General features: G+C 40.2%; 1 protein-coding gene across 5 annotated transcripts in view; it reads right to left on the bottom strand.

The window, feature by feature from the left end:
* The window catches only part of SAMSN1 (SAM domain, SH3 domain and nuclear localization signals 1), a 98503-nt gene that overhangs the window by 2354 nt on the left and 68181 nt on the right, over positions 1-27968 (bottom strand). For 3 of the 5 annotated variants that reach the window (XM_056327728.1, XM_056327731.1, XM_056327730.1), the window contains 6 exons: positions 16435-16506; positions 15705-15863; positions 13562-13682; positions 11378-11529; positions 8893-9099; positions 7738-7888 (listed from right to left, as the gene is read on the bottom strand). In XM_056327728.1, coding sequence (XP_056183703.1) covers positions 7738-7888; positions 8893-9099; positions 11378-11529; positions 13562-13682; positions 15705-15863; positions 16435-16506 — 862 coding nt within the window. The remainder of the gene's footprint in view (positions 1-7737; positions 7889-8892; positions 9100-11377; positions 11530-13561; positions 13683-15704; positions 15864-16434; positions 16507-27968) is intronic. The other 2 variants (XM_056327729.1, XM_056327732.1) reach the window with 1 other exon arrangement.

Genomic DNA, 27968 nt, shown 5'->3' with positions numbered 1-27968 from the left:
GCCCTTCAGAGAAATTGTACCTTTTGGCTTTTGCAAAGTAAGTTCCCTTTTTTCACTGGACTTGTTACTCCATGTTTAAATACTTAGCTTTAGATCTTTAGTCAGATTTAAGCTGTCTCAATTCAAGTCCAGGCAGAATGGAAGTCCTAATACATGAAGGATTTTATCCTTTGTCAAAATCTAAAGCTAGATTTTAGCTCCCAGAATTATAAAATTTCTAGAAGAAAAATTCACTTTGACATTTGTTTCAGTTGTTGGAAATTATAAGATTTGGTAAGATGGGAAAGATTTTACATTTGGATCCATATATTTTTTTAGACCTTGTGTTGTATCACAAAGAATAAATTAGAAATTAAAAGTTGAAATGTTTCACTCTGAAAATACTGAAATAGAACAGCAGGAGAGTCAGTACCTTTCTTCATTGCATGATATTTCAACCAACTTATTTCACAAAGCATTTTGACGTACTGAGAAACATTTTTAGATCTTGATGGAAGTCTTGCAGATTTGTTTGGACTGATTAATTATCTTTAATATTTTTCTAACTTTCAATTGCCTAATTAAGTGAATAAACTAATTTGATTTTTCGGGAAAAGAATCCAAAGTCTCAGCTTAGTCATTCTTGCATTAAACCTGAGGTTATACACATAACCTGATGTATTTTTTTTAAAAAAAAAATGACTTTAAATACTTTCCAAAGAATAGAAGTCTCACCTTGTTCCCAAAGAAATTAATGGTTAATTGCACTTGGGTGAAAGAGTACACCTTTCATCAGATTTAATTGATATCTGTAACTGTTTGATCTCCTCGCTTTACAGAACGCAGTTTGTCATGTCAAATGTTATCTCTCTTTGCAGGGAAAATATTTGATCATGTAAGGTCCAATTGATTTCTGATTTAAATCAGGAAGGAATTACAAAAGGCATTACACCAGTGAAGGTATTCCTGCTGCTGTTAGTAGCAACAGAAGTAGCCCAGCACAAATAACAGCAGATGCCCCAGTAAAGCCTTGTCTAAACTGTGTCATGAGCATCTCGCACCCGTCCCAGGCCTTGGTCACTGGAGGCTGGCAGGGCTCAGCCGGTGACCGGGTGAAGTCTCCCTGCGCAGCTGCGGACAGGGCTCCCCTGCCCTGTAATCCCCTCATCAGCCTAATGCTGCTTGCTGGTACTTTTACAGCTGCTCTAGCATCATCTGCTGCCCTGGAAAGCAGTGACCTAAAAAGTGTTAATCCTGTTTACATTTTCAAGGTCAAAGAGGAACCTCCATCCATTTTGTTTTACAATGGAAAGAAGACCAAGTAACTAGTGGATTAACAAGAAAATGCTGTTTCAGTCAGTATACTAGTGCCCTGTAACTAGTTATGATAAACTGAGTAGTTCATATGTGAAAAACAGATCCTGAATTCTTTTGTAGTGATTTCTTTCCCTTGTTTGTTTCAGGAAAAAAGAGACAGACAAGTCTGGAACTGAGATTTTTTTTAAAAAAATCTCATTAGGTCAGCTAGCAGAATAAGAAATTTCTATTTCAAAAACATACCGAAATTTAAAACCTCTGTCTCTTCCCATAACACTGGAAGAATTTTTTACATGAAAACCAAAAATCTTCAGGTATTTGAGGCAGTAAAAATATTATATTTTCTGGGTTTTGTTTTGAGCAGAAAAAGTTTAAGAACACCCTGCTCATATGTAAGATTAAAAGACTGAAACCAAATTCTGACAGTTTTTTTTTTCTCTTTAAAGTAGCCTTAAATATTATGCAGCAACTGCTAAACCACTTGAGCAGGATACTGAGCGTTATAAATATATGTATGATGCAACTATATCTGTTGCTTCATGAGAAAAGAAACTACGCTTTTTTTTTCTTTTCTTTTTTTTTTTTTTTTTTTTAGCTTTTGGCTCTTACATTCAATTTTACTTATTTCCTTCCTCTAACATATACATGTTCAAGTTCCAAATTAGTAAAGGTAAGTTTGCTGTCTTAATCTTTTGGACATCAGAAGAAAGATACAATTCACAGGAAACAGGAATTGATAAAATTAAACTGCTGTTAGATGTTGTAGAGTCATCAGAAATAACGATCTTATCATTTCGCTACAGTAAAGCAGTTCCATATAAGATAAATAGCTTTCAGTCACTGTTGTCTGATATGGCCAGAAGAGTCCACGATACGCATCATTTTGACACAAATATTCTAATACTGCTTTAGACGGTAGGATTATACTCAGACTGCTGAAAAAAAAGTGAGGCCTTTAGCCTTGGTAATAGCTGTGTGATGCATACTTATTTTCCTCACTGTTTAGATCTTTGAAATGAATATTTGTTATTCAATGGCATAGATGTGCATGACACATGCAGGGATAGATCTTTTTTTTACCTTCACCAGCTTTTCCCCCTTTTTTAATGAGTTTAAAGTCCCGATTAAGAAAGCACTTTAAGCTCAGATTTAAGGCAATTCAGCTCAAGACTGTACAGAGGTCACACATCACTCCTATGTTGTTATGTTGGTTTAAACCAGATGACTGGCAGGAGGCTTGGATTTTGTCTTGGAAGAAAAAAGAAGTCACCCAGCAGCCAGCCATACTTCATGGGTGTGCCCTCTGAGAGTTTGCCTTCATGAGTTTTTCCCAGAAAGAAAACCAGGCTAGGAGCGTGATGCTTTGGCCTGAGTCACTTGCATGCCTTCCTGGAAGGTGCAGTGGTGACGTACTGAGCAGCACCACACAATAACTGAACAGAACAAAGTGCGTCTTTCTGGCTGAGGTTAGACCTCCTAGGTACATATCAAGGCCTTCTACCAGCCTGTAGTGCCTGTACTAGTTAGACCGCCTAAATTTAAACATGAAATGAAAACTCACAAAGCATCAAACTCAGAAAGGATGGTTTTGAAGCATTAAATGGTGATGCTTCTTGAAAAGGAAGCAGAGAAACCTGAAGCGGTTCTGTACACCCATGCAATACTTTGGGGTCTCAAAGGAGTAAACCTTTTGTGGGTATTTACAGACAAGCAGCTTAAAAAATTGTGCTCACTGAAGTCAGTGACATAGCTTTTCTGGGAGGGACACTGAACTGATGTGAGAGTCTATGGTGAAAACAGGAATAAAAAGCTTCTGTTTTCTCTAAAATCTGGAAGCAAACATCTGCCTGAAAAAGGGTGAAAAATACTAATACTCATGCAAGGATGAACTTCCTTGGGAAATCTGGAAATACTATGTCCAGGTCAATGAGTTGTACCACAGTACAGAGGGGGAGATTGTCTTGGAACACTATTTGACCTTGACATTTCATTGTAAAATCCCACGTTCTTGAAGGGACTGCCCAGTGTAAAATGATGCTGGGTCCTCACATAAGGAATGCAACTGAGAACTGAAAGTCGTGTCCTCAGCTATCTACTATCTTGCTGTCCAAGTACAACAAATAAGGAACAAACCATATCTGGTACTGGCAGTGGGATTTCTGGCACTTAAATATGAAAAGTGAGCTAAGGAAGTGGATTTGGGGAAATAAGCATACAAAATTATTCCCCAAATTGCACATATGCACCTTGTTTTTTCTATAAAATGAACTGTATGCACATATCCAATGAGTCTAATTCTTCTTTAACTCAGAATAGCTTCAGACTAATATAACCTGCTGGACTTCAGGAGTGAACCTCTTGACTTACATCATCTAAGTGAGAAGAGAATTAAGGCTATACACACAAAACCGCGTGTCCTAGGAAACAGTCAAGAAAAAAGTTCCAAACTTCTTTTATTACTTTATTCATTAACCATCCAGCAACTGCTTCGCTTTAAAAATAGCATCCTGCAAAAGCACAGACATCCATCTCCTGTCTAGAAGCCATCTGGGAGAAGAATGGAAAGCTATTAAGAAATACTTTATGAAAAGGACCTTTTTTTTTCCTCTCCAGCCATGAATTCATGGAAACCAATCATTTTGTCCAAAATATATAGGTCTAATCAACTTATAAAAAATTTTAAAAGAGATCTGGGAAGAGGGGGGGGGGATGTTGTGAGGAGCTTACAAGACCTTGCAGTTCTAGGATAGCTGTGCAACATGAAGTATTTGAAGATGGTGAATTTGGGCCTGGACTCCCAGGAAAGGTAGAAAGAAGGTAGTGGAGGACCAGGAAGCAAAATCTGCCTAAAACCAACTATGTGGTAGCATTTGCTAAATAAAACTTAGTTTTTAATTCTTGGTATAAGATGGGTTAAGTTTTTCCTTTCAAATCCATTCAGGTCTAAATCAAACGTAAGATGAAAAGATTCTCACTGCCAGAAATGCTACATTTTGGACAGCTTTAAGAAGCGTATAATGCGAAAACTATTGCTGCAGGTCTTTTAGTTAGAAAACTCAGTAACTGCTTATTCTGCAACATGAATTATATAGTCACAAGTATGCGGCATGAAGAAATCACTTAGTATAACATGCAATAAATGTCAAGAAAAAGCCAAGGAAAGGAAAAGACATTAAAAGCCCTGTAAAAACATCTGGACATTTCACAATATCAGATATCACATTAAAGAAGTATTAAATCTCTTTTTACTACATTTATAGTAGAATCTAATAAAATGAGGCTACGTTTGCGCACGCTTGGCTGTTCTGAATAGTAGCAGAGTCACAAAAACTTGGAAACCCTTGCATTTCAGCTCTGGACCGTACCTGAGACCCCATCCATTAATCAAACACATGCTTCACAGAAGCACGAATGTAATGCAAAGACATGGAAGTCTTCCAAGCTTTGTGAGAAAGATGGGCTTAGAACAATAAATATGGTCTATAGCCTTAGTACGTTTTTTCACAAAGCTTATAAAAAGAGTGAACTTTTATCTGGAGAAGTGCTGAAGTTATATCTAGAACACTCTTGGTCGGTAAACAGATTACCTTGTAGCTGTGGGTAATTATGCTGCTCACTTCTAAGCAATGCAGAAAATCAATTTTAATTAAAAAATCATTTATGCTGGACTGAGTCATGCCCATTTAGGAAAGAAAAAAATATTGACCTAGGAAAGTTCAGTTCAGATGCAGGATTTACTTTCACAGTAGCACCCACCTCTTTCAACCCAATTTTCCAATTGGATTGACAGAAGGACAAAGAGGTCAAATGATTCGGACAAAGTCAAGCCCAAGCTGAGCTTATCCCCAAGATCATCTTGACTCCCTGTCTTTCATTATAACAACTTAACAGATAGCTTCTATCAATTTTAGTCTTCATATCTTTCTTTTTAAAGCAGATTTGCTAAATTCTGCTCTGTCCCTACCAGTCATGTGACAAATGCTACGAACCTTTGGCAACCAAGACAAGACAAGGATTTGATTCAGTCCCAATTCAAGACTCTAAACCAGGAAAGTATTTATGCATGGCTTACCTTAAAATATACGTGAGTCTTATGAAACTCAGCTACACTTTAAATGCATGCTTATAGCTGGCACAATTGTATAAAGATGTCTTGGTTCCGGTCCCTGTGAGTATTCATAAATTCTGGGTATATTGTTTTATTGAATATGAATACTGGAAAGATTGGCTATACCTATCAAAGTAGATGTGAAGCAAATATTCATTTTTTCTTTTCATCTAAGACTACAGTGTCATCACTGAGTTTAAAGCAAGGGCTACTTTATAAGATTTAATGTTATTATTTCCAGAACCATTACAAGAATTTAAATACTCAACTATCATACAGATAACATCAGGGACACTGTTTTGCCTGGAGAATTGACTTAATTCCATGCTGCCAATTAGGAAGAACCCTATTTGAATAATTAAGGTAATTTCCTTAATTTTCAGTTATGGTACGTGTAAGGACCTTGTTATGTTTGGTCCTTGCACACGTGTGTGTAGAATTTGAAGTGTGAAGACACCTTCAGAAAAAGGAAAACTTGGTCTCATCTTCTAAAAAGGTTAGGTGTCTAAGGCCGCTTGCTATGGTTTTTGTCGCACAAAGAATATAAATAGTAAGCCATATCCTCACACTCTTGTGGTCTGTTAAAAAACATTGTTTTGGTTTCATTTTTCAAACTGCTGCAAAACTGCAAAATTACAATCTAGATTTTTTCATTAACTTTTCTGGTGTAATATACTGACAAAGAAAAGCATACACAATAAAAGGTGCAGAAAGTGCAGCAAGGCTAGTTACCAAGAAGTATATAAAAATGTGCATACAGTCAGTTTAAGGGAAAACTAGGGAAACAAATGTATTTTCAGATGATTTCCAGCTAGATCCCTGCAATACAATTCTTGGAAAACGTAGCCATTTTTTTCCTGGATTCACCCTTTCAATCACTACTTCTACATAGACGGCCCTTCAAGAGCCCTTTTCTAGCCTGTCATCTCTCTCACAAAGCTATAGACCAGAAAGAGCTACTGAACCTGGTGGGCAAAGAAACCCTTTTAGTGCCTCTCTAACGTGTTTGCAAGAACCTTACTCTTTCCCTGAAAGCTGACTGAGAACAGGAAAGACTGCATGTACAAATGGGGTCCCCAGACAGCCCAAACACACAGTAAAAACAAGGTCAGCAAACACACAAAGCGGGAGGTTAGAGAACACACGCAGGAAAAGCTGCATGGATGAGGTAGCCAAAGACATGCATAGAAATCCAGAGAGATTTATGTACTGCAGCACACAGGGTATATATGTGCATGGAGGTATGTGCATACATATGTACATGTGCTGCAGTGAGAATTGGAAAGCTGCCTACCTACTGAAGAGATAAAAAGTGGGCATCTGACAGGAACTGATATTAAAATATCCCAGAAAGACATTGCTTTTCTGGGTGTCCTTTTCTTTCTTTCAGATGCTTCTCAGTTGCAAGTGCACATTTGATTAAATGACTGCTCAGCACAGGGGTGAGTATGCACAAATTTCAATGAAGACGAAAATGTCTCCTGCTTTGGCTTAGTGTCTAATTAAGTAGATGCTTAACTGTAGTTTCTAGGAATTTGGCATAAATTATTTAAAATTAGAAGTCAGGCTGGAAATATCATTAAAATATCATGAGAACAGTATTTGCTGTTCTGTATCCTAGCTTTTCCACTCCCAGTGAAAGGAGCAAGTGAAGAAAACAAGGGTGATCAATACACATACATTTACATACACTGTATGATCAGCTTTCAGAAGCTCACCGGAAACTTGAGTCAGAGTCATTTTGAGAAAAGGATGCAAACCAGATATTAGTATATATTTAATTTTTTTAAAAAAACATTGCTACAAAAGAAACTGATTTGGATAAGGATTTAAGTGTGAGATGAAGTGAGGGAGCGAAAAGCTGTCTTATTCTCCAGAATGCTGTTTAAAAAAACTTTAAAGAAAATTCTTTACTGTAGCTATTTGAAGTAAGTTATGTTTTGGTTAAGATACTAGCACAGAGTTTGAGAGGTTTAATTTTCTGCTCTTGCACAGACCTTGTGACTTTTGGGAAGTCACTTATCCCGTCTGGAGGGTTGGGTCCCCAACCATAAGTAGGGTCGTTCTTAAGCAATAGTTACTACTAATCTCTAGTGTAGGACCTATACATAAGAAATATTAAATAATTCACGTGTTGCTAGTATAGTAATCATATACATATCTAGAAGAGATGTATGGTTTGCTATCTGAACAAATAAGACAATCATCTTATTCCATGTTTCATATCTAAAAGAAAACTGGTTTAACAGGTCAGTGTGAGAATCACTATTTCTTTAGAAGTGTTTCTTCAGTTAAAACTTGCACATGACTCTTAACAAAGCTTAAACACTTACTGTCATAGTCCTGTAGATTTTCAATTGCTGATAACAATCTTGCCCTGTCTTCTGGATTTGAAATATTTAATTCAATCAGGTGGCTCTCCTGTAGATCCTTTAAGTCCTCTAGAGTTTCATAGCCATTTAGCAAGAGGGTTGATGCATATTCCTACAGAAAGAAACAAGCAAAGCCTCTCATGTAAACAAGCACTGTGTTTAGTACAGGAATAGGAACAATTTCTCTTTTACTTTTTTGTCAGGTTGAAATGGGCTCTGTTCTTCAGTCTGATTGACCCACCTTTGGCCTAAAACCAGAGCTGGAGAGCAAGCCAGGACAGAGGCAGAGATCCCTGGGGGTTCTCCTGGCCATCCCAGCATCTATGCCTGAGCTGTCTAAAAGAGTCAGGCAGCAAACTGGACCCAGGACAGAGGCTTGCCAGAAATTATTTGATCTGCCAGTTGTCTGGACTTTTGTGGGTCACCCTACGAATGCATCCCATGCTGGGTCCAGGAGGGTCTCTGAGGAAGGGTGTGCTCTGCCTTTGCACAGAAGGAGCCCTTCGACATAAGCAAGGTGAGAATCTGAGGGAGGCCTCAGCTGTGCTGTGTGGTCCCCCTTGACCAGTGTGTCAATGCGGTATGAAACTGCACACACTCCAGGGAAAGGAGTGTTTGCATCAGCACCAAAGCAATAACTGTTATTAAAAATGTTATCTGTAAATCATGACCTAATTATGCTTTGACACTCAGTTGAGAGCTAGGGTTGCAGTGAGGGAGAGAGGTGCAATATGAGCATAGTGCAAAAGGACTATTGCTCCCTAAAGATCACAAGAAATTAGAAACCCAAATTCTAAATGTTGGCACTGGAGTCAGACTGCGGTCCTCTCCCTGCGCTGGCTGCACTCACCCACCTCCTGTGCTTAGGCACACAACTGCAGTCAGGTTATGGTGACTTGACAAGTCACTACTGTGCCTCTTAGCCTACCCAAACGATGCAAAATGCAGTTCTATAAGGCAGCCTCATCAGATAAAAGACAGACACGAAGCTGCTTAGCTTTGCTGACACCAAAACCACTGAAACCTGCCTTTCTACATCTGCCTGGAAATGACATCCAAACCCAAGTGCACAGAAGTGAAACGTTTCAAATACAGCGGGGAAATGTGTTGGCTGACCTGCAGGTGGACACAGTCCAGGAGCTCTTGCAATGTTTTAGGCTCGGTCCTTTTGCTTCCTCTGGGTGGCTTTATCTTTTTGGGTGCAGCTTCCTCTTCCAAGATAATATCCACGTAAATGAACTTGAAGTTTCCTACTTTGTTGTTCAGCATGCCTGTCCATATGCCCATGGGGGTTTTGCAGATGATATCTATGATGTCTCCTTTCTAGAACAATAAAAAAAACCACACCACTGCTTACACATCTGGTTTGTTATATGTGGCTTTTCCTCTGTGTACAAAAACCAGCACAGGCAGCACAGAATCTCAACTGGTCAGTGCAAAGTAACTTTTTACAACTACCCAGCTTTAGCTCCTTTGCTTTTATAAAATCTCAGCAAAGTAACTACAGAAAAAGGAATTAGTCCTTATCTCTGAATTCGTGGGAAGGAGAGGTGTTTGTGCTCCAGCTGGTCCCTGAAAAGGTATAGGGTTGCATCAGCAATCAGCTTTTGCCATGGACAGTGGACGTAGCTTTGGCAAAAAGCAAGGGAACACTGTGAGGTTATCTTTCAAGTATGTGCCAAACCATTTACATGATAATGTTATTATCCAGCATCCCAAGGGTCTTCAGAAATTGATAGCTGAGCTATGTGAAAGGTGGACTTTTACTCAATTTACAGTAAAAAAAAACCAGCTACATTTCTCAAAGGCAATAAAGAACATTTAACTGTCTTAATATCTTCCTGTCTGTCTTTCCCAAAGTACTGACAAATTTTTCTATTACTATATTAACACCAGAGAAAATAGTGGAAGGTGCCTTAGCAGACAGATCTAGAGGCTTCAGCCCCTCCACACTTGTGCATCCACTCATAAATGTGAGGCAAAAAAAAGTGACAACACAGCTACTTCAAAAGGGCTTTTTGGTAAAGGTGTTCACAGGCATGTTGTGAACCGAGGTCTCAGCTTAGCAAAACAGTCACTGGGAGTAATTCTCATAGTAAGAAGGTTCCCTTGTAAGTCATAGCCCCTACACAACTTGCTCCTGTGACCTCAGAATTGAGTCCTCTCTTCAGCGCAGGTACCACAGAATTTATAAAAATGTTGAAAGCCTTTAAAGAGTTATCCAACAAGTCCCCATGTACAGACTTCATTTGGCATTCTGTTACAAAGTTAAAAATCTACTCAGTTTATTAAAATATTTGTTAACAATTCCAAGAGTTTTGACTCTTTTCTGGTCTGGTCAAGAAACTGCAAAAAAAGCAGCCCCCTGGTCTTGGTACAAACCCAAGTATGAAATCGACTGTGTTTCAGTGACCTGGTTTTGTTAGAATATGGAGCTCAGAGCTATGAGCACGTTTGAAATGGAAACTAAGCAAACATTTGTTTAAAGCTCTATAAGCACACATATTATTCTACACACTCATGGAGGTTTAGGAACTTCAGACGTGGATGCAGATGAGGATTAGGCAGTGGCTCTAAGCTAAACTGCAGATGCACTGTGAATTCAGATTCAGGGTACTGAAACTTTGTGAAACAAATTTAGGGGATTTCAATGCTAGAGTAGTTGTTTACAATTCTAAGATACACAGCCCCAGTGACTAAAAAAGGAACCTGTGTGAGCCAGCAGACATTTGCTGTTTTGAGACCAGTTAAACTGTTTTGAAAGAAATCCACTAGGTGGGGGTGGAAGTGGAGGGCTGCAACGTGTGAGTGGTGAAGGCTGCAAGGACTGGCAGGGCAATGGAGAAGGAGACTGCCGTGAAATACAGATGAGGATTTTGACAAAAAGAGGCTGTGAAGAAGAAGAAAAGATGCTGAAGTGTGAATATAATCTGGATATGGATGCGTTTATAAAGAGGGAAAAGAATGAAGTCCAGGTTACAGCCATGAGTAGTCTGAAGGATGATGATATGGAATGCATCTGCATGGAAGGAGCAGAAAACGGCTGGGCTTTTCTAATAATGTTCAACCAGGTCCACATCTAGAGCTCCTTTTTCTCGCTCACACCCCTGCCGTGTTGTCAGGGCCAGAGAAAATTCATAGTTCAAAGGTATGCTTAAAGAAAAGCTTAATGGAAAGGCAAAATGTTTTCATTAAAGACAACGGGTGCCACTGAACTTTTGATATATGCTACTTGTGACTGGAAAAGCTGGGGAGGCAACTTCACATCCCATGAGACTCAAGTTTGTCTTACTCCAGACCTAGTATGCAGGAAGCAACATGGTTTTTACTCTAAGGAAAGCTGTGGTATCCAGGTGGACACCATGATGAGGTACCTACCTGGAGTCTATGCCTTAAAAAGTCTTTCATGGCAGTTGGCTTTGCAGCATTGTCTGAACTAAGTCCTTATAAAAGCATTGCAAAAACCAGATTGATCTTGCTTTTAGAGCATTATACATGCGCTAACAGTTAGAAATGCATTGGTAAACATTTTCTTCACACGTAAAAAATGTGTCCCCTGGCATTCTTACTGGAAAAGAAGAAAACCTGGTGGTTGTCTTACCTTGATTTTCAGAGAGTCGGTGTCATAAGGACTTGGTGTGAAGTCAGTGTGAACCTTGGCTCGACCGCAGAAGGGCCCACTGTAAGGGACTTCATCATCAAACCGGAGGCTGTCCCTGTTGCTCGTTCCATCTGAGCAACTGGTCACCCCACCTTAAAGAGAGACAAGTTGAGAGACCTCCTGTACCAAGACATACAATTCTGCACAGCAGCCAAGAGGAAAGTGTTCGGAAGCACAGAATTAGTGAAAGAGTGTACTCTGTGTGGTTTTGACACATTCCAGGAAAAATAAATTCAATAAAAAGCATATTGCAAGGGACCGAAGAAAATAGATAAGACATCTTTCATTAAAATCATCACTACAATAATCTGTTTCTGGTGATGATACTAAAAGAATACACATTTTACCTGCAGAATTTATGAAATATTACCTCTGCAGATTAATAAAATGTACTCTAAAAGTGCAATTTAGGGAATTAATTCTGCTGAACTTCTCCTGTTTATTCAAAGAAATGAAAACAAGTACTGTAGAAGTTATTTTATTTCATTACAGAGCTAGCTGAAACATCAAAGGAACCTGCATTGCGGAGAGAAGTCTTAATCTTATCAACATTTCTGCTTGTCATTTTATCCAAGTTGAGCAATAAAATATCAGCAGAGTAATTCAAGCAAATTTGAGCAAGCTCTGCAATATCCCATCCAAATATGTTTTTAGATAAGAGCAGCAGTGTGTTGGAAGTAAACTCCCATACACAATTTTCACAAATCACATCATAGAAAATGATCATAAAAATGGTTTTGTTTGAGGTGATTGCTTAAGTGCACAGTTCCGTCTCAGGACCAGATTAACTACTAAGTGCAAATGGTCTGGACTGCATCTCAAGTCCCCACTTAGGGCTCATGTGGTGCCTGCAGTGATGGCAGGGCAATGTCACCATAGGCAGCTGTGGCCTGCTGCCCAGCAAATATCCACAGCAGAGCAATGGACAGAGAGGTGGAGGCGAACTCTGCTTCTCATCAAAGATTCATCTGCCCTCTGACTGAGACTACCCTGTTGGGGGAGGGTTTTCAGTGGGTTTGGGGAGAAGGAGACTGTGCCTCACTGCACCATGACCTGAAGCCACCAGGTCAGGCCTCCATCACCTGTCATCTCAGAGAGACCTCTGACTTGGTCTGCCTCGCATCTGCAGGGCGAAGGATGAAGTCACAGCCACTACCCCAGAAAGGATGCTTGTGTGGCTGCACACAGGGATTGCAACCCTATGGGTGCCAGCACCACGGCACTAATAACCCCAAGAAACTTTTATGACATATATGGCATATATACCAGCAACATCCCCTATAATATTTTTTTCTTTTCTTTTCTTTTCTTTTCTTTTCTTTTCTTTTCTTTTCTTTTCTTTTCTTTTCTTTTCTTTTCTTTTCTTTTCTTTTCTTTTCTTTTCTTTTCTTTTCTTTTCTTTTCTTTTCTTTTCTTTTCTTTTCTTTTCTTTTCTTTTCTTTTCTTTTCTTTTCTTTTCTTTTCTTTTCTTTTCTTTTCTTCTTCCTTTCCTTTCCTTTTCTTTCCTTTCCTTTCCTTTTTCCTTTCCTTTCCTTTTCCCTTTCCTTTCCTTTTCCCTTTCCTTTCCTTTTCCCTTTCCTTTCCTTTCCTTTTTCCTTCCCTTCCCTTCCCTTCCCTTCCCTTCCCTTCCCTTCCCTTCCCTTCCCTTCCCTTCCCTTCCCTTCCCTTCCCTTCCTCCTTCCCTTCCCTTCCCTTCCCTTCCCTTCCCTTCCCTTCCCTTCTTTTCTTTTCTTTTCTTTTCTTTTCTTTTCTTTTCTTTTCTTTTCTTTTCTTTCTTTTCTTTTCTTTTCTTTTCTTTTCTTTTCTTTTCTTTTCTTTTCTTTTCTTTTCTTTTCTTTTCTTTTCTTTTCTTTTCTTTTCTTTTCTTTTCTTTTCTTTTCTTTTCTTTTCTTTTCTTTTCTTTTCTTTTCATTTAATAATTCCACTCTTAAAAATACTCAGTTTATTTCTGGAGAGGTATATCTACCCTAGCTTCCATCCATTTAGTCAAATTACACTTTTGCCTGCCAGACTGAAGAGCTCTCTACCATCACATTTCTGATCACCAGCTCTGATACCTCAGACTTAAACAGTAGCAGTATTGATCCAGCGACTGAATAAGAAGTGTGGATGTCCTGTACTTACTAGATGAGCTTTGGCCACTGTTCAGACTATAGAGACTTTCCATAGAGTCACTGGCTTTTAGGGAGACCTTCTCAGTGTGTGTTCCACCACCAGGATCATTATCATCTTTTCCTTCTTCATTCTTCAACACAAAAAACAGATGTTAACCAGCAAGAAATGTGTTTTAGATAAACATTTGGTTTTTTTCTTTTAAAACATCATTGGAGATTAACTCATCCTTACACTTTATTATGAACCACCCTATGAAAGAAAGCATTTTAGTATCCTGGTACTAAGGATGCCCAGCACCTTGTGATCTTGGAGAAAACCCCTGCCTCCTGTCTGCCCCACTCACTTCATTGACTCCTGCTCAAGCAGCTGAACTGATCCCCCATCCCAGAAGACCACAACATACCACAGCAGTGACAAAGGTTTGTAATGGGGAATTCGCAGGCAGCCAGATAGGTCTGATTGTCTCAGAGGAGGAAATATAATGTTTAATTCCGAAAGCACATGGCGAAGTGCTAGTTGATGTAGCTGTGCTTTATGTTGAACTTCTGAAGACCATGGGCGCTCGGTGGCAGGCTGGCACCCCAGCCAGGGCATTCAGGAGGCAGGTTGCCCACAATGAACCGCATTGGTGTGCTCTAGCACCATGCTCATCACATTGCCTGACCTACACATTGGCCTCGAAACCCAGTGCATTTCAGAATTAATGGATGCATGTTTCCCTCACAAAATCTAATGGTGTATGAAATTGGCCCCTTGAGTTTATAACATTAAATCACACCTCAGGAATCACAGCCTATTCCAAACAATAAGATCCATATTTCAATCACAGGTAAGTTAGGGACAATGTAACAACTAAATGAAATAATGATGAGCTTTCAAAGGAAGGAATTTCTTCAGCAGATTTCACCACATTGTCAACGTCTGTGATATTCTGATGCAAATAAAACATCCTGCACCACATAGGAAGTTACATCATATTTGGGGAAATATGAATTATTCATCAGTTGGCTGATGAAGTCAAGCAACAATGGCAGCGCATGGATGACGTAGAGACCCATACAAGTATGTATAAGGCATAGCATTGACTATGTTGGTTTTCAACAAAGACAGTGCTTGTTACACCAGTCAGCAGCGTAGCCCATAGCTTAATCAGCAGGCCAGTATTGACTGTCATCATCTCCTGCAGGAATTAAAACCATGCTACATGTGTGTCCAGTCAGATAATTCAATGAATTTGTCATGTGAATAATTTCTGTAAATTTGCAGAAGCTAGATTTTGAAATTCTGATTTTTCTTTCTTATAATGTAAAAATCATGGCTTGCAACCTCTTGAACTTTAGCAAAAAAAACCCCACACACTAAACTAATGAGATAGGATTCCTTGTCTTTGACCTCCAGAAACTGTCTAAAGGTATCCTGTGAAACACTGCTTTCTACTTGTGAAGTTTCTTATTTATTTTCCCTACTTATTTGATATTGATATGTGTGAGATAGGAGGCAGACTAGCTAGATTTTTTAGGATGATTAACTATAAGAAGTCCTTTTTCCTTATGTTTTAAAATTTGGAACTCACTGTCACAGTATATTGAGAAAACAGGGTTTGCATTGTGTGAAACATACTTTTTTTATGTTTAATAAAGATATGTTCATTAAGATTTGATAAGGTAAAAACAGATAAGGCATTTGAATTGTCATGCTCTAAGGATGCTGGGTGACCTCTACAAAATGGACTTCAGAAACAGTCGGAATCGAATAGAAGATAAATTCTTCTAACGAAGCATTTTGTACAGGCTGAGAATCAGACTGCCAGTGGGGTTCATCTGATACTCCCTTGTGCCCACATCAGGACATATTTTTGTGATGCTTATCCAAATGCTTCTTCAGGAAAAAGCAAAATTAAATGATACGAAACTCCTGTGTCTATCTTGGGCCCTTACTGGATGATGCTGTAATTTTATATGTGCATGTGTGTGTACATTAGCATGCACATGAAAGAAAGGGTGCCTACCAAAAGCTGTTTTAATTCAGTATGTGTTACCACGTTTTATGGATTGTGTTAACATGACAATTGAAACATTAACAGAAAAATGCCCATAACATTTTTGTTTCACATGTATTATCATCTAACATGAGATTCTTAAGCTGTATTTACCATCTCCTCAGAGAGTGCCTTGATGTACTTTTTACCCATCTTTTTCTTCATGGTAAGGGAAATGGCTCTCATCTTCTTACCCAAACTTCCTCCATTATTTGCTGCTTTAGCCTGCACTGCTTCTCCAATGTCACTTATAGTCTCCAGCTCAGATATCTGCTTTGAAACAAAAAAGTAAGCAACAACTCACCATGAAAATGAAATTTGTTGTAGTGGAATAGGAATTACAGGGAAATATTAAGGACACCAACGCTGTTAGGATGACAAAGTCAGTCATAGCCGTTTTCCTGGGGAATTGTGTACCTAAACCCGTTTGCAGCACACCACTGTATGCATGAATGACAGAAAAAATGTATTTTATGCTAGAAAATGTTATTTCCGATTGTCCTTGTTCTTAACCCAAATAAGAATTGAGGGGATTTTTCATGGATCATGAAAACAAAAGTGACAGATCTGCAGGTTGCGTACGTGTGCCGGTTACTTTGGGCATACACCAACCTGAAGAGCACTTCTGTCTTTCTGGGAAACTGTTTCTAATCTTCACATCAAAGTACCAAAGTTTAGGTCTGATTCTCTTGTTCATTTTGGCAAGGACTTAATCACCGAGACAGACCCAGGTGCACAAGCAAAGTTCTCCCCAGTGTACATTTCCACAATGGTTTCCCAATGTTTTTGAATAATTGTTGTGGGAAAGTGAACTGCAAAAAGTAAAACTTTGTGTTATACAGACCTCAGCTGAATCATCTGTCTTTGATATTGAGTGGTGCCTGAAACGGTCAAAGCTTCCAAAGCTGCTTGTGCGCTGGAAAAAAAAATTAGAAAAAAAAATGAGAAGACAAACCTTGACCCACCGGTGGGGTTTTGTTCTGTTATTAAGACTTAAATACAACTGTCAAGTCACTTGTTTGCGTTAACCCAGATCAGCGGACCATCAACTGCTATAACCAGCTAGAAACAAACTAAGAGGTAACTATAGGGAAAAGAATTGTAACTGTAAAGCCAGAAGCAGAAAAAGTGAGTAAGAGAAACAATACTGCTTCAAATACTAATTAGATAATGGATATAATTATGAGTTCTTCTACATCAGTTTCACATTACTTATACACAGATTTCTATGAGTTACTTCTAAGTAAGATTGCTGTCTATGAGCTTAGAAAAAAAGATGTTTCCATAAATGTCATACAAGATATAGAGTCAGTTTTGGTGGTGTAAACTGTGGCAATTTATACAGTTTAATTTTGCAGTGGGGAGACTGTTTACAGTCCTTTGCCAACAAGAATCAGCAAGAAGTGACAAGGATTATGAATACATCTTGTCCAAAATGCATACATTGTGGAGGGTGTAAGTAACAGAATAATCAGGCAGGACTCATGTTTGTCTTCCCAGTCCTCCAATTCAAAAATATGATTTTTAAACATAAACAGGTACAGTTTTTCCCTGTGCCACAGCTTTGCTTAACATTAGAAAGGCTGCATCACCTGAGCGGTACGCTAAGAGACCATGAATGGATTGCTTTTACTTCCTTCTACTTTTCACCCTTTCTGCATGTGGGTAAGTGGCATGGCAAGGAGGGAAGTGGCACAGCAGATTTTTGCAAGAGAGGTCGCACAGAAATCCCTGGCAGACACGCACAGGAAGAGCTGGCTGACACCGCGCTGCCTATGGTGGCAAACCGCGGGGAACTGGCATTGATGGCAAAGTCAGAAGTCCCTTTAAGTGTAGCTCTAATAATGGCCAGAATTTGGATATTTATCCACTCTACAGTGTAAGAGCTTGTTTTTATATCTTCACCAGTACTCAAATCTAAATCCAGAATTACTCCTTTTTTAAAAAAGTTCTTCACTCTTCCATACTAAATGGAAGCCTTTTAATGCAGTATCAGGGTTCTTGAGCAGGGTTTAACTATTATGTACTGTGCAATATCATCTCAGTATATTTCTGAGTATTCAAAATCTCCTGTGGAGGAAAAAAAACACTGAACGAAATAACAAATCACAAAATAAATACATCCTGAACAATTTAAGAAGTGATTTCAGACTACCTGGCTACAGGTTTTCCTGCATTTATTAATCCATTTACCTTGCCCATGTGATTTCAGCCAAACTGGATCCTTGCTCCATTGCTTTCTTCCCTCACCCCCAGCCACACAAGCCCTCTTTTGATCTCCCCCCGGTTTCTAAAGCATGTATCGTGTCCCCTTCCCTTGACATCTCCAGCTACCTCCTTTCTCTCTCCATCTGGGAACGCCACAAGCCTCAAAAGGGCCTGTGAGCTCCCGGTTCTGCCTACTGTTACAGCTTTCCAACCTTCTCTACCAGGCAAGAATTTTCATGAGGTAGCCTCAGAGGCAACTGAGGTAAACCATCCTTTGGGCAACAAAAGAAGAGGAGAAAAAGACTGGTTTAATAGCCGGTCCCATTGCCTGCCTTTGCATTGCAGATGTGCTAATGCTGGCATCAACCTGCTCAGTGATGGTGAAACCCCTCAGTGGTGGTGAGAGGAGCCGAACTGCCCGAACAGCGAGCGCTGCGGGGAGCAGCACCTTTGCCGTGCCTGCCCTCCCGTCTCCTACCCAGGCGCCAGGGTTGGTGATGCTGCATGAGTGCCGTCCTCCAGAAAGCCGGAAAACCAAACACCTGTTTGAACCGAGACCTAAGCAATGACTTCAGCCGCTTGCAAATTTCTGAGTGCTGGTACAGCCCCATACCTGCTCTGTCCACAGCCACCTCTGTGGGACTCATCAGCAACAGTGTCAGGCTCCTGACGCCACACGGGGTGGCAAGGGGGCATTCAGGCTCTGCAGCCATGATCTTAAGGAAGGAGTTTATCAAAATGATACCAGCTATGCCGAGCACACACGTACCTCCCCTGTGGGTTTCCATCCAGGAAGAACCCCATCTTATTCTGTCCCTGCTCACAAATCACAGGGTTACTATCCATATTAGCTCCTTTATCTCTTACATGCAGCCACCTTTAAACTAAAATTAGTTTGCAGAGGGGGGAAAATATGACAAAGAAAAGCTACGGGAAACCATGTGAAAATACTTTGTTTTAAAGTTTCCATTTGAGAAGCAGAAAATCAGCATCACTTGGAACACAACTGAAAAGCTCCTTGCTGTTTCATTTCCCTGTTTTCCCACACTTTTTTATTAACCAGTTCCACAACTCCCCCAAAAAAGTAATGTGGATGTAGCAGTGGGAGATGCCTGAGCACAGCCAGATGGAAGAGGAAAGTGTACCCACATTTTAGGTCCGTGTTCTAAGCACTGCAGCTTAAAATAATAATAATAATAATAATAAATAATAATAATAATAATAATAATAATAATAACAACAACAACAACAACACCACCACATAATTTTTTTCCACATTTCTGGGCACATCCAACCTGAAAAATATTTCCAGCCAAAGGTTATTTGAAGAAGCTGACCCAGATTTGTGAATATTTTTGGACAAGTAAAATGACATTTACTATTCACTGGAGGGGGGGAGGGGGAAATCACACAGCTCTCTTCTTAATTGATTGTCACCTCTCAGAACATCTCCATTGGCTAAACATTGTTGGTTGTTTGCTTTTACCTTGTGAAATTGAAGAGGACAATTTGGATTGTACACTTTAATTTTATCTAAAATTCCCATAAAGAACTTTGCTATTAAGTAGATGAACAGTAGCCTGTGATGAGGGGTTAGCTCAGTAGTATGATATAAAAACACAGCCCCAAGGATTATGGTTCTATTAGACAGGATTAACACCTTTCACTGGCTTGTCAACCCAGCCAAATGTGCCCTGCAGCGTGGAGGGGTAGAGATAGAAAGAGGGAGGCTGGGATTCACAGCAATGTTGGGAAAGTATAAAATAGTCTCGCACAGCGATCTCTATACATACACTGACCTTTCTGTTGCTTTCAATCACTTCAAGATGTTTAGTAGGAATAACTGTATATTAAAGTGCAGATGTGCTGCAAATACTTTAAAAGGAGCAAGAGGAAAAGTGTTGTTTATTGTTCGTCTTACCTATAAACAGCTTGAGCACAGGGAAATCAGTTATTCTTTTTTGACCCTTGAAACAACCTTATATCCTACATGTGCAGAAGCCTTGGGCTATTTTGTAGTATACTTCAATGTTGCTTCATCCCTATTAAATATTAATAAGGGTTACAGGATGATTTCCACTATTCTAGATAATGGTCTTGTTGCACTGGAGAGCACTAAATAGGGCTGCTTCAGCAATTCTCTGTACTAACTTTTTCCATTAAGTAATCAATAGCTACCACCTTTTAAAAATGTATTCAACCCCATTATACTGATAACGAAAAGCAGATTTAGGAGCTCTGGGCTGCAAAGGGAACAGGACTATTACTTTCAATAGTGTCAGTCACTGCATTAGTGTCAGGGAACACCTACTTTGTGAAGATACGGACAGGCCTTATTTCCAGGTGAAGGGAAGCTTTTAAAAGAAATGCAAAGCTACTAGGAGAAAATACGCTATTGACTTTTGATACCAGGATTCAGCATCCTATAAAGTTAAGTGATCTTTCTAGCTGGATTCATGCAAGAGCTACCAGTGGATACGTTAAGGAAATATGAATTTGCACAGTAAAATCTAATGGAGGCATGGGCAGGAGAGAAACTCTTTTATTTTCCTACACAAGGACTGATCAGATAATTTCTACAAATCAATGCATTAACTTTCATCCCTTCCCCTTGGGTATACCTAATTAGCATAATAGAAAATATTGAAGATATTTTTCAGTATTTTAAATCCTTCTTCAATCTTTTCGTATATCTTCAATTCCCTGAAATCTATGAACTTCAAATTATCATTTCAAAAGGGAAAGTGCTATGTAATTGCTGTTTATTTTTATTTGGACAGTCTGCAGTTGGTGATCTGGTTTGTCTGTAAATATCCTATCATTTTCCCCAGAAAATGGTATGGCATGCAAATAGAAAAACAACAAGAGGTTCTGCAATTCATGTCCTTCTGTTATGTATATCCTTCCCTTGTAGGGCATGTCATAGGAGAAGTCAGTTAGTTCTTATGATAAACTAGTCAGAGCTTCTCTGTGTCTAAAGGCAACCTTTGAGCCAAAACTGGCAGCAGCTATCCTACTAATAATCATTGTGGGTGATATTCAGCTCATATTTTCCTTTGGACAATTCACAGTGCTCAGAGATCTGGTTCCCTGCTGTGAGAAATTCTGGCCCATTATGTTTTGCTTCAAGTCCTATTCAAAATAGCTTTTAAGTCCAGCATGATGCAATGCCTTTGTACTGACCGTCTTGCACAAGGAAATCTCTTCAAATTCCTCCGTGCATTTTCATATTTAGCTTCCATTCATCCTTAGACTACCCAGACCATGTAAGCAGTATAGGGGCAGATGTGGCCACTGGGAGTAACAAAAAGGGAGCTCAGCATGTTGCCCAATTTCCTTGCCTGCCAGGCACTTGTATTCTTCCCTTTCTCCTTGGAAGAAGCCACAGCATCTCCCAAGAGGACAGTCTGTGCTTGTTGCTTTGATCGATGGAGATAAGTGGAGCTCAGGATTTGATTCATTTCTTCTGTTCTCTGATGCTACTAGTCCTTTCAGAAGGGGGAGACTAGTCTGAGAATGAAGTTGAGTTGCTAAAGTAGGGATGAATGTTTCCACTCTGCTGGCTTATCTTCTTACATAGATAATCAAAGAAGTTGCCTCCTACCTTCCCAGAAGGCAAGATACCAATTTTTAGCTTTTGGGATGTTCTGTGAAAAACCAGCAACAAAAACAAACTCCTGACCTCTGTATAAAGAACAAGAATTTGCATACAAGATTCACTGTCTTTCCAAAGAGTAATAGAGAAGCAAAAAAGACAGGACATCATGACCTCTCTACCTCAGGGATTTTTTCCTATTTACACATTAGTTACACATATAGAACTTCTGACCACTAACCAAGCTATTAATATAACTTTATAGCCCACACGAAACATGGCCTAAACCTTGTACTTCACCAGTCAAAAGCCATAAAAAAGATACAGCTTGTTCTTGCTAACTCAAATAGGGCAATCTACTGAAATGGCATTTTTAACTGGCTTAAAAATGACTCTATAAAAAGGGTGGTTGTTACCGTGGTCTGGTACTCAGTAACTGTGTGGAGGTGGGGAGAGAGGGGAGCAAAGTGGTCTTTGGACAAAACTGCCACCATGAGCCTCAGAGCAAACACCCTAATTTTAACGACAGAAAATGGCTGGAAAAGATAAGCTGTATAAAATAATGAGTTAATCACAGTTAACACTCCTCCAGGTCAACAAACTTCACCCTCCAAAGTAAATGCTGAGCGGCTCTGTTATCAGTACCTCTCTGGTACCAGCCCTGGCCTCTCAAGCCTGAACCAATGCTGACATGAAGCACGTCATTTCCAGTAACCCAGCCCGTATCCCAGTTTCCACTGGAAACTTGGCTCTCGAGTGCTTTCCAAGGGCACCTGGTGCAGGGCAGGCCCCAGCGCAGCTGAAGGCAGGGGGGCAGTTAAGCGAGGCCGGCTGGTGTGCAGGTCTGTAAGTGTCTCAGGAAGAGGCAAGCCGCATAGGAAGCCTGAGCAAAAAGGCAGTTTCTTCTGGCAAAAAATATGCTGTGTTGATTTTGCTGGGGCTTTTTTCACACATTTGTGAGGAACTAAATGAGGAAGCAATTTAAGAAACGTCGATCTTAACACAAAGAAAGTTTTTTTGCAGCCGAGTGTTGCAAAATGTGCAGGGGGGGAGGGACCTGACTCCTCTTTCTTTAAATGCAGACTGACCCTGAATTTTGAGAACCAATGTTCCTGCCCAGTTGCTGCAGAGCACTCTCAGTTCCCGGTGAGAAAAGTCACTCCAAGTGCTCTTCTGGCAGTCTATCGAATTCTGGGAGTGTGCACACAGGTATTTGCAATAATTATGTAATTAAGACTTTATTATTTATATGACATTTAATTAAAAGTGACTTTCAGTGGCACACAAAACCATGAAAAGAAAATGACTTTAAAAGAAGGTTAAGGATGTGTGACAAACTCAGAGCAGCTATGAAAATGACAGTTAAGGACTTGGCATGATGTGCACTTCTACCTCCCTGCTATCCTTTTTTACCCTTCATTTACACATGGGCAGAATCACCGAGGGACAGGCCTGGAAATGCACACCCCCCCCAAAGAACTGTGACAGCAGCGAAGGGGAGCATTCTCTGAGTGCAAGCTGGTTAAACACTACGTAAGCATCACAGGCTTTGATCTTTAATCCCTTAAATACCAGCATCTTTCCTCTCCTGAAACTTCCCCCTCTCCACACCAGGTGAATTCAGAGATGAGTTCTCATATTTTAAAAACGAATCACCTTGCTTCAATTAAAGTCCTTTCCCTGCTTACTTGTACAGCACAATTTTATTAATGCTGTGTGCTATCTAGGTCCTGACCTTGCAGGGTTCAGCTGGATTTCTTGTGCCAGAGAAATTACTCACATGTGTGTTTGCAGGCTTTAAGTGAAGACAAAAATATATACGCCCAAAGATGAGCTGAGAAGCGTGTAGCCCCAAGGGCTCAGGTTTAAAGGGAGCCCTGTGCCTGTGCAGCACACGTGGCGTGGGGCAGCCAGCGTACTCCCCCATCGCCTCCTTGTGCTATATGTAGCCTGCACGCGGACTCACGCAGGGAGACACAGCGTGCCCAAGGGCTTTCCTGCTCCTTCCAGCAAGCCTGGGAAGCAGCCGCAGCTGCTGACTGCAGCAGTCTCCTGCCCACCCTGGAGCGGGGCAGCAGGGGAGAGGCAGAGAACACTCCTGCCTGGCGTGACAGTGTTCCGGTCAGAGCCTCTGCAACTCAACCGTTGTACCACAACCGTGCGAGATCTTTTACAGCGGTTGTTTCGATGGCAGCGAGAGCCTCCTTGCCTGTCTTACGCTTTGCCCATGCGTGACGTGGGAGCTGGTCCTGCTCCCGGGGAGTCACCCAGAATGAAAGGCGGCTTCTGCATTCTGTGCTAGGGAGAGGCACATTTTCAGTGGAAGGTGTTCCTTCGAATGACCTTCCAGAGGAAACAAGATGAAAAAATAACCTCTAAGTCACGGTTAAATCTGACCGTCCCAAAAGCTCATTTGGTTTTTCTGAAGAGTAAGCAAACTTTAGAAAACCCTTACACAAGTTTTACTGCCATCCTGCAGCCTTATCCTTGACAACAGGTAATGACCAACAATAAGCTAATTCTAAGAAACTTGGGGGAGGGGGGAGAAAGAGAGTGAGTTTTTATTACTTTTAAATGAATGTTTGATACATCATGTTGGTTCCCCTGATTAATGTTCACAGCAAACTCAGCCATTGGAGTTGTAATGTTTCTGCAAGCTTCCCTACAGCAAAGCTTAGCCATTAATTCAGTGGCATATGTCAGCTCAGCAGAGCAAGGTCACTCTTCTCTTTCAAGGGGAACCTTTTTAGAAATAATAAAACTGACAGAAAGTTCTTTTTTGCATGCTTTATGTCACCTGAGGTTGAGTGCTGCAGTTAATATCACAGAGCTTATAAACATTCCCATCTTCAGCAGTCTCCAACCCCACTGGGCTCTTGGAACCTCAACTTTTTTTTTCTTTTTTTTTTTTTTTTTTAATGTAATATAGTGACAGCTTTATGTGGTGCAGATATACAGTGTGTAATCCTAAATGAGTAAAAAATGAGTAAAAAATGAACAAATCTTTTCTTAGGCTTTTTAGAGGAGAAATTTTTGAAGGCGCTAAGAGACTGCTGATACTGTACTATGCATTTAGGATGTTAGTGCTTAAAGAAAAAGATATAGGATTAGGGACTTTGTCTCCATGGCTCCTTGCACATTTGGCTAAACGGAAGGAAATGTAAAAAGCTACTGGTCCACCTTGTTTCCATATCACTGTTAACTGACACTGCAGGCTGCAAACTGTACATGCATGCGATGTAGAGAATACAAAGTTAATTGGTCTATTTATGGAACAATTTTGAACTTGCAAGTAAATAAAGATGTGTTAGTTATCTGTTATGACAACTAATTGTGACTGGGACTTATTTATCGGGATACAAATATCACAGAACATGATAAGCAAAGTAACTAGCTGAAGAATAAGATCCAAACAATAGGCCAGTTTTTTCCCCCTCATTATCTCCCTTCAGACATCCTGACTACACTTGATTAATGAATCCATAGTGAGATTAGCTGAAATTGCTTTAATGGAGATACAGTACAGTAGAGAAGCAAAATTCAGTGCAGTATCTATCATCAGTCACTGTGAATTTTAGTGTTTCATCAAATCTATATGTCCATTTATTTACATTATTTTTATCTCAGAAAACAAAATAAAAATAAAATAAAATGCTATACGCATTTAATGAGTTAACTTTTGACCCCTTTAAAATTATGACCGGTGTCACCATTTTCTCCTCTTCATGTCTCTTCCCTTTCCAGAAGGATGAGTTCCAATGTTGGCTTATTGCCATCCACAGGCCAAAGTTACCCTTATCGCCCAGGGGAAGAAAGCACACGTGGCACTTCACTGCAGCCTTGCAGGCTCCAAAACCTGGACATGCTTGCACAACGCATGCCTGGGAATCTAAAACATGTTCCTTGGAAATTTGAACTCATAAAATAAATTCAGTAAGCTTTTGGGTTTGGACCAGTATGGAAGCTGAAAGAAGGTTTCCAGCTCAGGGTGCCCCTGTGATTTAGCCCTGCATAAGAATACTTCGTAGTGCAGAAGTTATGATGTGTTACATTCTGGGTTTTCTTTGTAGCCTAAGTTCTATAACTGTAATCCTGGGAAAAAAATCTAGTTATCTGAAGACAAGATAGCATCCTGTTTGTGTTCAGGACACATACCAGAAAGGAAAGAATACAATCAACAGCTCTTTGTGGGTACCGGGCACAGCAAATGGTCCTAGTCTAGCATGGGCATATCAATTCCCCTCTCTCCATCTGATTATCTTTGTGGTATGGGGTTATTGCGATCACAGCTCAGTGGAAAACTACAGTTTCATCTCACGAAAAACAAATGTACCAGATCCCTGAAGCGTGTTTTTACTCTGACACATGACAAAACTGAGACTGACCTTTTCATCGCTCCCCAGCTCCCACAACCTCTATGAAAACCATGTGTAGTTGAGAGACACTCACCAATGAGATAATGCTACCAAGGCAGAGAGAGCAGTGAGGGCTTTGAGGTGTTCTTTGTACCCCAAATTCAAGGCCATACTCCAAATCCTATTCAAATCTGGCCTATCACAGCGAAGGGGATTGTACTAGTCATGAGGTTTTAGGCTTTCACAAACAGATAGGAATGTGTTGCCTTTTCCCTTTTCTTCAGATACTAACTAAAATCCCAAACACACAGTTTTCTAACATTTTACCACAATTACCAAGAGACGTTAATCAAGCAAATGTAAGTCCCATTATAGTGACACGAAGAAAATCATGGAAACTCCCCAACAGAAAATATCAGAAGAGCTTTGTGTACTTGTGACTAGACCTGAATGCCCGCTCTACCATCATCAGTCATTTCATGCACCCTCTACACAGGCTCTGAGCTGCTCATGAACCATGTCCCCTTTCCAGCTCTGCAAAACGGTTTTTGAACTTAACATCTGATCTTAAAACAGGAGGCAGGCAGACAGAAGTATGAGAAATCCAGCACAGCTGTGGTGAGTGAAAGCAATCCACCAGAGCTAAAGCTCAGCATCCACTTTGCACAGGTGAACGCAGCAGAGAGGTGAGCTGCAAGAGCTCATCCAGCTGTCTCAGCCACTTTGTCACCTCATCTTCACACATCTCCTTTTGGCTATACTGTTGCTAAGGAAAGCCAATTTCTTTGTCTTGGAGCTGCAGGCTGCCAGTGACAAAGCTCCGTCTCTACCTCAAACACAATGGTAGAGGTCTGCACTGTGGTCACCACGGCTTTTCCGTGTTTTCTGGTTGAACGACACTCCTCTAGTGCTTCTCTTCTCCCTGAAGAAGCCATGAGAAACACTGCAGTAAAACTTTAAGCCAAGTACAATTTCAGTAGCCTCATACCTCACTTGCCTTTCAACATACCTGGAAGAACAGCAACCCTGCCATACCTTCTGAATGAGGTCAGCATGACCAAGGAGAGGAACTTACAACTTCCTACAGTTCTCAAGGAAGTAACCATTCAGCATCCCATGGACATCAAATGCAGTGAGGTTACTTGGTTGTTCTTGTGAAGATGATGAAAGAGATGAAGAGATAAAAGGGTAGGAAAGGGATGAAAACTTAAACCAGAACACATAATGGTGCAAAACAGTAGATCACTAGATCTTCCCAGAGAAAGCTTGTCAGCCTCAGTGCTGGGTGAAGGTTAGAAAGAACACACCCTTTGCTATTGACATTCAGCTTACCAGAAAGATGCCAGTAAATGTTACGACTAGCAGTTAAGCAGCCTGAAGACTGTGTACAGGTGAAGTCATTATCCAGCTTTCTATGTATCCATGGAATAAACCAAAGAGGTATGGGGGGAAAAAGTGACAGTACAGCATATAATATGTCAAAGAAGCAGCTTCCCTGAAGCAGTTAAAAATCTCCAAACTTTTCCCTAGGCTGGAGTTGCAGCCTCAGGTTTTGGAAGGAGAAAAAAACTAAGAACATATTCTTGGGTGTACTGCAAGTGGAATAAGATAGTAAAGGCTAGAAAGGTAAGAGCGAGCAGGTATACAGGAAAAATTTCACCTGTGAAAAAAATATGTGGTTATTCATCTTGCTGTGAATATCAACATATGTGACACACACCTTCATCTGATGCATGAAACAAAATTTTCCATTAGGATGGCTTAAAGGACTTATGACTTGCTAAATATTCAGAGCATATATATTCTGTAGCCTGGTGCCAAGCAGCTAAATGTCTAGAAAAAACACTGACATTGCTAATTTGTGGAAAAGGGTGTAACTTTTTAACAACTGAAGTAATTCTGCTGTCTCTGTTGCCACGTTTCAGAACACAAAATTTGAGAGATATGGTGAGTACCAAGGCCCAGAAGACTTACTTTCCTTCTCTGGAGTGGGAATTGCTAAGGGTTTCTGCCCACACATCAAGGAATTGATTCTTCTGGTTGAAATGTTTGCAGCCACCCTCAAACTGCTTACACAAGCTGCCTAGTGATGGCTTTACAATTACCTCAGTCTGGGTTTATTATCTGACACAGATTACTAGAAGAGTGTTGAAACCTACAGAAACCTGTGGGCCACATCCTCTGCCTGCCCTGCCTGTACATACTTACAGCTTTTTTCCA

Source organism: Falco biarmicus, chromosome 2 (assembly GCF_023638135.1).
Source record: "Falco biarmicus isolate bFalBia1 chromosome 2, bFalBia1.pri, whole genome shotgun sequence".
NCBI classification, from domain to species: domain Eukaryota; kingdom Metazoa; phylum Chordata; class Aves; order Falconiformes; family Falconidae; genus Falco; species Falco biarmicus.
Note: the sequence above shows the minus strand (reverse complement) of the source record. Positions and strands in the feature narration are given on the sequence as shown.